At 37.1% G+C, this 9,400-nt stretch overlaps 1 protein-coding gene across 2 annotated transcripts in view; it reads right to left on the bottom strand.

Annotated features, from left to right (window-relative positions):
• LOC140931267 (uncharacterized) overlaps positions 1–9,400 on the bottom strand; it is a 100,429-nt gene that overhangs the window by 28,107 nt on the left and 62,922 nt on the right. For both annotated transcript variants that reach the window (XM_073381036.1, XM_073381035.1), the window contains 14 exons: positions 8,425–8,532; positions 7,533–7,586; positions 6,788–6,841; positions 6,204–6,257; positions 5,192–5,245; positions 4,780–4,833; positions 4,379–4,414; positions 3,675–3,692; positions 3,108–3,125; positions 2,971–3,006; positions 2,666–2,695; positions 1,994–2,056; positions 1,439–1,486; positions 1,178–1,313 (listed from right to left, as the gene is read on the bottom strand). In XM_073381036.1, the coding sequence (XP_073237137.1) occupies positions 1,178–1,313; positions 1,439–1,486; positions 1,994–2,056; positions 2,666–2,695; positions 2,971–3,006; positions 3,108–3,125; positions 3,675–3,692; positions 4,379–4,414; positions 4,780–4,833; positions 5,192–5,245; positions 6,204–6,257; positions 6,788–6,841; positions 7,533–7,586; positions 8,425–8,532 (763 nt within the window). The remainder of the gene's footprint in view (positions 1–1,177; positions 1,314–1,438; positions 1,487–1,993; positions 2,057–2,665; positions 2,696–2,970; positions 3,007–3,107; positions 3,126–3,674; positions 3,693–4,378; positions 4,415–4,779; positions 4,834–5,191; positions 5,246–6,203; positions 6,258–6,787; positions 6,842–7,532; positions 7,587–8,424; positions 8,533–9,400) is intronic.

Raw genomic sequence — 9,400 nt, forward strand, 5'->3', positions numbered from 1 at the left:
ATTAACTTTGGGTTTTGTATTAACTTTTCCTTGTTTAACTTTTTCTCTAAACTCTGTCAATTTTCTATATTTTTCAATCAATCTTCTCTTTTTTTGTAATTCCTTATAATCTTTCCTAAGATCTTTTTTTTCTTGTGATACAATCTTTTTTAGTTCGTCCAAAGACAAACTCTGAAGTTCTTTATCGGTAAAAATTTGTTGAGACATAACTTACTATATTATTATTTTATTTTTTTATTTCTTTAATTCAAATTTTTTTTTCTGATTCAATAAAACTAATTTATTATACAGTAGTTAGTAAATGTTGACATCCCACTCACTCACTTTTATTTCTAGATCTTCGAGCAATGTGAGCGACTACTTGAGAACGAATGGAACAATACGAATGAGTTAAACGAACTGAATGAACTGAATGAAAATGAGTGAGCGAAGCGAACGAATTTGAATGAAGTGAATGAAGTGAGATTAACGAATGAGTTTTGTGAAATGAGTGAACAAGAGAGCGATGTTGCGAGATGAGGTAGAAATAAAAGTGACTGAGTGGGATGGCAACATTTACTAACTACTGAAATCTTCGGAAGGTGGTCGGAAATCTTCGGAAAATCATCAAAAACGCCGTCATCAGCATGTCTATATAATAAAAAGAACATTACACGGCAGCTTGAAGATATGAATTTTATTTTCTCGTGGCAAAAACAATATTTTACTCACTCGCTGCGCTCGTTCGTAAAATATTGTTTTGCCACTCGAAAATAAAATTCATATCTTCGCGCCACCGTGTAATATCCTCTATATATATTTCGTCTGGTATTTTTTCTCTCCTAGATTTCAAGTGGAGTACTGCAATTCAAAATTTATTTATCGTTATACGACTGTGTGTTTTCTGACAATGGTTGATCGTCGAGTTGGTGTTTATTTATTTTTCGCTGTTGTTTCTTAAAATGCCGGTTCTGTTACGTCTAACACCAGATAAATTGACTAATCAGATAAGAATTTGAATGTAAGCATATTGTAGCCTGCGTGGTAGTGTATTAAACCGGATGTTTGGTTGTTTAAGTTAACCGGAAGTATACGTATTAGACGTCTCACAATACCATGCGTTCTGGGTTGCTGGTGTTGTGATGCAAAGAGAAGCGTGTTGGATGTATGTTCGGTTTTGCTGAAAGTTAATACATACCACTTGGATAATCAGGATGATCGAGATGAAGCTCTCTGCATGAGCGTGCCGGATATCGCTTAGTACCGTTTTGTAGCTTATAGTTTGTTAGAGTGTAGTTGATTCCCCTCAGCCAGAAATCCGAAGCTTCTTGAGTCTTGTTTCCATTGAAATAATGATGTAAAAAAATAAAAAAATCATACTGAGAAAGTAGCTCAAACAGTCGACCTTTTATCATTATTTAGTAAAACACAGTTTTGTTTATAACAAAAAGATGACTACCTCAAATTGCAAACGGTGTTCAACGGTGTTTGTCTCGTCGTCATTTCTCTATAAATAATATGAATAACAATATGTGAACGTTAAAACGTTTTTCAACATGCATCAACAGTAAGTGTTTTGAACTACGATACGAAGCTACCAGTAAACTACGCAGAGCAATCAAACCCAAAAATGTCTATAGTACTTGTTGTCACGTGAATAAATCAAATAAAAAGTAACGTGACAACACTGAGCCATTACTGAAGAAGGCAGTGAGTGACAATTCAAAGCTACATCGATAATAAATTATGGGCTTATGATCAGAAATTTGATAAAATATGACAAAATAAACTGCCCAATAAGTAATTAATTTTAAGTAATATTAAAAGTAATTAAGTAATTTATTTATTTCAGGAAGAAAGAGTAACGCATGCAGTGTACGCATGCAGTGTCATATTTATCGAAGTCAAGGGCGTTACCCACACATTCAAAGCTCAATGTAACCGCAACTAAAATCATCATCCTTGTTTATCGTTAATATTACTTTATAAAGTTATACTTCATTCATTCACCAACCTTGTTACTAGAGTAGAGTCTTCTTTTAAGGTATGCTGGTCCTTTTTCGGAAGATCCTACAGGCTACATGGGTAAGGTTATGGATACAGATTAACAAACGTTGATTCACCAGCTTTTCCCTTCTCGTTCATCAATTAATTCATGTCCTAAATAAGTTCATTATTCAAGCAAATCTCAGTGCTTGTGAATGGTGGTTTTATTTGACTTCTGATTAAACTGGCGGGAGAATATTCAATTAATCCGGAGTTCAAAAAACAAGCTGACAAGATGACCCTTCACTTGTGTACAAATTGTTTTTTTTTGTTTTTTTTTTCTCATGTGCGGCGAGGTGACCGGAACCGGAAACCGCGCATGAAAAGTCTCTGACACCTAACTTCAACTTCATGCCGATCTGATATAACGTACATGAAGCCTTTCTAAAAACTTGGCCTAAAGAGTGCATTTTATATGTCCATGTTTCAAGTCTATTAAATGTATTTTAAGAAAGAAGTAACAAAATGATTGAACTTCTTGGCTGCGGCACCAAAACTGTGGAACAGCTTGCTCGAAAATATGAATTCGTAGTGAGGAAAATTTTTAATACTTAGGTCCAATAGATATTTTGTATGATTATTATTATTATTATTATCATTATAAATCCTTAGCTAATTGACCATTCTTTTCAATGCTTACCGGTCTGTAGACAAGTTTCCCTGGGTGACCCTGCAATTAGATACGAAAAGTTTAATTAAGTGATACTCTCCGTAACAGACTAACATGTAACATGTTAATACTCTTCTGTTCGCGGATAAATTTTGAAACTTGAATGAGCTACTAGCCTTGTGAGACGTTGAGTGGTTAACGCGCTTTCGTAGCAGTAAAGACAGTTTGAAAATTGATGCCTGGACGGGCGGACGGACGGATGGACAGTACATATAGGAAACGGACAGGGGAGCAGACGGACGTCAGTACGGAAAGGACATTATGGTTTAACTTACATTTTCTCCAGGTGGGCCTGGTGGTCCTGGTGGTCCCTACAACAGAAAAATATTCAAACCGTGAAGAAAGTAAGGAAGAAACAACATGCAGTATTGAGTAGCAAAGAAAATTGAAAAATCAAACACTGACAACTCACCGGTGTTCCGTCTCTACCCTAAAATTGAGAAAAAATATATTCACTTATTAAAGAAAGATGAAATATAGTCTTCCGCATGTTCAGTTAATTGATGGCTTTTAAACTAAGAGTGACATTTCAGTTGATTCTTGTTGAATAAGTTTGGAATGATGTTATCTTGTCATGTGCATGTTTGGTTCTCTTTCTTGCCATCAATTTACTGAAAGAAAACACAAATTCATGTAGGTGTTTCTCAACATAGTAGTACCTTCTTTCGATCTAAATCAAAATAGCGCATAGTTTGGAGGCGCTGATTCAGACCAGATTCCCCAATTTTGCAAAAACGCAAACTAAAGGTTTCTGGTAATGAAGGAAAAAGACATTCTCGGGAGACGAATTAGATTTTCCGAGAGTGCATAGCCCAGAAAGGTAACATGAGCATCATTAATATTGGTAATTGCACAGGAGCCCATAACGAGCAACTAAATGCCGGATTGAAGGTCGGACAGACGGACGGATGGATGAATGGATAGATCGCTATTTTTATTTAGCAGAGAATTCATATGGAAGAACCATGGGTAAACTTACAGGAGGTCCTCTTGGTCCCTGCAAAAAAGAATGACAATAACATAGGTCAAAGGCAAGGGCTACGCAACTTCAACAAGCAAATTTAATGATTTCTCCAAGGCTAATGATTTCAATTTGTGAGACCTATTCGATCACTAAGAAGTGTTCTTCCGAATAAAATAAGGGACCTAAACCCTCTGTATTTTCTGATATCGCTGACTAGAATCCATTAAAGAGTCACTCAAGGTACACGTTTTGAAAAGGCTGCTACATGCTCATGTATGGACTTCCTATAGCCCTAATCAACAAATGTGACTGGTTCTTGTCCTAAAACGATTTTATTCACTCACTATGATAGCTTTGAATGAAGCACAATCAGGCTACTTTAATTTCTAACATTCTTTCGTTTATTCTATGTTCCAATAGCTTCCAGAATTGCATGAAAAAATAATTATCGAAATTTAAACCTAGTTTTGTTCAGTTCAAAAAACTCTTGCTGTTCATTTGCCTAAAATTTTAGCCAATTTTTGGCGACGTTTTGCTAAATGAATATATAAAAATTATATTATTAACGTAAATTGTTAAACGAATTTCCTAAATCCTGAGTTCTGAGAGACAGAGGAAACTGATGTGCATAAAACATCGATTTTCTTTGCATCAAAGACTGAAATTGTGATACAAGCAAAGCCAAAAAACGAAAACTTACGAACTGCAAATTAACTTACCGTATCACCAAAATCCCCTTGAGGTCCAGGTCGTCCCTACAAGAAAATTTCAAGATTTTTAAAATTGGCATGGCCGGCAGTTCACGCTAAAAATACTCGATCAGCATTAATAGGATAAGGATAGCTTTCATAATTAGTTACATTATATGCCGGACATACTTCATTTGGTTGCAAACGTTAGAGCCTTGACACAATACAACGTTGTAGGTCAGTATGGGTTGGTCTGGTGGTATAGATTATTTCAATATTTAATTGGCGGTTTTCGCTAGAAACACTCGATCAGCATTAGTACAAGGTTGGCTTCCAGTGTTGGTGACATGCTAGAAATACTTCAGTAGGTCGTTGACTTGTAGCCTGTCCTCTACGATATGGATGTTCGACCAGGAACTGTAAGTACTCACCTCCATACCAGTGTATCCAGGAACGCCTGGTGGTCCTTGGGATCCTAGTGCTCCCTAAAAATGGCAAGACCAAAACAGATATGTTGAGAATGGTGGCACAAGATGGCTAAATAAGTGTACATAAGCTAATGCACGAGTATTACACGAGCTAGATAGAAAACTATGTTTAACTAGATGTAAAAAGAAGCCCTGTTTCCGCCAGAAGTCCAACAGACTTTGCTGAATGACCGATTTTTGATAGCGGATTGACTGACAGACTGACTGACTGATTGATTGATTGATAGATTGATTGACTGATTGAATGGATGGATTGATTGGTTCATGTATATTCATGTATATATTCATTTGTTGATTCATTGATCGATTGAGTGCGTGATTACACATTATGCCTAAAATCAGGTCACAACGTTACCTTCGGGCCTTGTGGACCATCTGAGCCCCGCCGACCAGGATCTCCTATCATGCCCTGCAACAGGAAAAAAGTAAAGGCTCTGAATTCTACTTTGTTGTCTCTTACAGAGTTTAACATCAGTGGTACCCATTTTTCAAGCCAAGTTTCAACACCGGGGCGACTGCATAAATCAAAACATTGGTGAGTGAATCAGAAACTTCTTATAAACCAAACACCGAGACGTTGCTGAGAAATAGGCGACATGACTCCGTGGATGAAACGTTTCTTCCCAAATAGGGAAAGTCAAGACAGTCTTGGATTCTGGATTCCACCCCTTGGATTCCGGATTCAAGGTGCTGGATTCCGGATTCTTCGTCATTGAAACTAGGATACCGGATTCCAATCAATAGTGAGATTCCCGATTCCATGATTGGTATTACGCATTCCAAAGCCCTGGATTCCGGAATCCACAAGCAAATATTTCCAGGATTCTGGAGTAGTATAACTGTGTAACTGCTAGTTGAACTGACAGTTGAACGCGTGGTCCCAAGGTCAAGGTCAAATACCAATATAAAATATACCAAAAACATAAAATGTCCTCATACCCCCATGTCCTATACTACTTTCTGGATTTCAAGAGCAAAAATTTCCCAGATTTCGGAATCCGGATTCCCTTACATGGAGCGAAACGCTTAAGGTTCCATAATTCAAGTGACAGGACTGGTGAACTAATAAGTGCAGAGACGGACATTTTGTTTTGAATAACAACATCAGAGTTGGCGTAGAGGATTTTTAACCGTTGATCGTTTGACAAATAAACGCTGACAACGTCTGAACGATAATATCATTGTTATTAACGAGACCGAAATTCATATTAACATCCTTGCAAAAAAAAACAAGGTTATTGAGTCCTTGTTGAATTTTCATATTAACTCAAGAAGTGTTCCGTTTTTCATTAAAAATTATGTAAATATAAATGAGAGTGAATTACATGTATATCTGTATATAAATATATATTTCTATACTCAGTTACCAACTTTCCATTAGGTCCAGGTTGCCCAGGCTTTCCTGTAAATCCTCTATCACCCTTTTGTCATGAAAAAGCATATCAGAAAAAAGGAAACATTAAATTAACATTTAAGGCCACCAGTTAAAAAAAACTTAATATTTTTTATTCCATGTTTCACAGAAAGTGAGTCAACAGAAGAGTTTACGACGTATCGGAACCGTCTGTTCAAACCAAGCAACTGACTTAAAGCGCTTGAGTAGCTTCTCCTTCAGTTAACAAGTAAACAATCCACTTAAGAGAAGACCATTTCTGAAATTTTTTAGACCGAGGTTTTGATAAACTGCATAAACGTTGTTTTAGCGTCTTGTGGATGAGTAAAGAGCAGGGACTTAAATGTCATAGATATCACTCATTCATTGCGTCAATGCTTGTAAAAGGAAAAACTGTACGATAATTATAGATAATATCGATATACTGAATATAAGTACAACGCTGTTGATGTATTTGAAGAGAAGTATAGAGCACTGAGAACCAGCAGTTTATGTCGCCAATGCGCTCCAATATGAGGCTTGTTCACTAGGGAAGGCAAATTCGGAGGTTCGATATACCGGATATCCTTTAGGTCCATCTTCTCCCCCATCTCCTGGTTCTCCGGCTGCTCCCTAAGAATGCAATACGATAAATAATAATATTATTTGTAGTTATTCTGATAGCTGGTACAACATCTTTATTCCATTTCTACTAAAAGTTCAACGACATAATTGTTGTAATCAGGCAAGACGCTGTATACTTCATTCGCGCAATAACAGAATGTTGTCGTGACATGAAAAACGTCCTGTGCGTTTAAAGCATCGAATTTCCAATGGCAGATAGTGATGGGAAAGAATATTAAAAGATATTAGAAAAAATCGTAATAGTACGTTAATACGACACCAATATCAACAATAATTTAATTTGACAAGGATGAGGAAGGGTTTTTGTATGTGTGTTTGTGATACAGCATTAACTCGAAAGAGCATGCCCCTTCTCCCACAATAAGCTTCGTATATAAGAGGGAAAATATTGGAAACGTACTCGAGCTGAGCTGCAGCCGGTCGAAAACAGAGTTGCAGTTACTGTACATGTCTTTTAGTTTTGGTACACCAAATCTTGTTTATGTTTTTCTTTTGCTGCTTTTATATAATTTTGGTACATAACAAAAGCAGGAAAGGTTAGGTAGTACTATGTTATTTTCAAATCAGAAGTTTTAAATAAGCTCCGCACTGACGAGTCGAGTCGAACTTTTGTACAGAAAACGTTCATCGTTTTCTGTACAAAAGTTCCCCATGTAAAAAATACCAGCTCAATACTTACTCTTTGGCCTTGGAAACCTCGTCTGCCGTCTTCTCCATTCTTACCCATATCTCCCTTGAAAAAAAGTAAGGAAAAAAATAACTTCTTGCAAAAAGATAAAAATATCCTGGCGTTTATAGGTAAGACTCGGGACCTTCAGAGGCAAATCTTGGAACAAGTCATACCGCAGGCCCAAGGACATTTCTCCTTTCTCCTTACATACTTATAGGAACTACAAGGTTAAGCCGTCTGTCGAAGCCGGCCCATGCTTTGATATTACTGAGAAAAATGTAAACTTCCTGAAGAGAAGCTTTCTTTACTTCGGCGTGAGTGGTTGCATTGCGTACCATTTCTTCCTCTGTCACTGGCGAAGTCTGGACTAAAAAGCTTATGACCCTTTCCATTCACTCCGAAAAGTGGAAAAGTCACTAGTAGACAGAAATACAAAATGGGGGGGGGGGGCAGGACCCTCCCCTGGGTCCGCCACCGAGTACGATGCAAAAGTACTCCCAAAGAGGTTTCCTTTGAATAGTCTCGCGAAAGGAATTTGGTCCATGGACTCGTCATGGCGTTTCGCTGATAAAAGTTTTTCGAAATATTTTCAGATCTAAGTAAGTTGTAATTTCTTATAATGTCTAAAGAGAGTTTTTGAGAAAATGGGAACTGGTTTTTCCACTTAAAAGATTTTTTCAGGAGACACGATCTCTTCAAGACTAGCTAAAATAGTCAGATTTTGAAATACCTTGAAACTTTTTTACGGTCAATCTAAAGCTACATTTTTGACTGTTGACGGTAAAATATTAACCTTTTTTGACGGATGACAGTTACAGTTTTTGGCCGTTTGACGGCTGACGGATAACCTCTAATAAAATTGGGTTAAATTTCCGACTGGAGGCCGGCACTCATTTCTCACCGGTTCTCCTTCATAGCCACGTACGCCTCTCTCTCCTATCTCTCCCATCATTCCAAATTCCCCCTGGCTCCCTGGAGGTCCTGCAGAACCATTTAAACCCCGATCTCCCTGCAAGATGAAAAGAATTAAAAAGGCGTATTACTACTAGTTAGAAAACCAACCTGTTAGAAAGTGGAGGACGATTAAATAAGGTCTTTTGCCTTCATGCCAAGGTTTTTAAGCAAAGGCGTTTTGAGCGACGCCGTCAACCAGAAGTGAGGGCTTTTCCCTTTGATGTGCCTTGATGCTACCAAATTTGAACTGCTAAAAGTCTTTAATCTTATAGAGAACATTTGCCCTAATATTTAAGGGAGAGGCCACAGCCAAGAATACTCATACTAAAAGGTCACTTCAGGTTGACGAGCGTCGCTCAAACGTATCAAGAAAAGCTCATTACTGTACAGAGTGGAAATACTTCGTGACGCCTAACAGATATGTCAATATATAACCATCTCGTTATCACGCAAAAGTTATCGTGTTAGAAACTACTGTACTTCTGGTCGAAAATATAGGATGAAACAACTACGAGGAACATTTTGCTCATTAGTTTTTAAGTAAAACGGGCAAGAAACCTAAAAAGGAATGTGTGGCTAATTGCGGATACGACACATATATTGATTTATGACTATGTACATGCTGTTTAGCATAGCAAGTTCGTAATAGTTTTTCATAGTTTTGAAAATGAAAATGGTCTGATCTAAAATGAAAATGTACACGTTAATTTCTTTTTAGACTTTTGGTTTACTTAGGTATTTTTAAATGGAGCAAGATTTTCTTCGGGGTAGTTGTCCTCTATATAATCATATTTTCATTTAGAATGATAGACACGGATTCATTTCCTTACAAGCCCACTGTACTAGCTCGTACAAGAAGCTGATAGTTTTACTCATGTTTTTATTGGTTAAAACCGCCGAGAATAAAACGATGTAAGACCTAC

The sequence above is a fragment of the Porites lutea genome, chromosome 3, assembly GCF_958299795.1.
Source record: "Porites lutea chromosome 3, jaPorLute2.1, whole genome shotgun sequence".
Lineage (NCBI taxonomy): Eukaryota > Metazoa > Cnidaria > Anthozoa > Scleractinia > Poritidae > Porites > Porites lutea.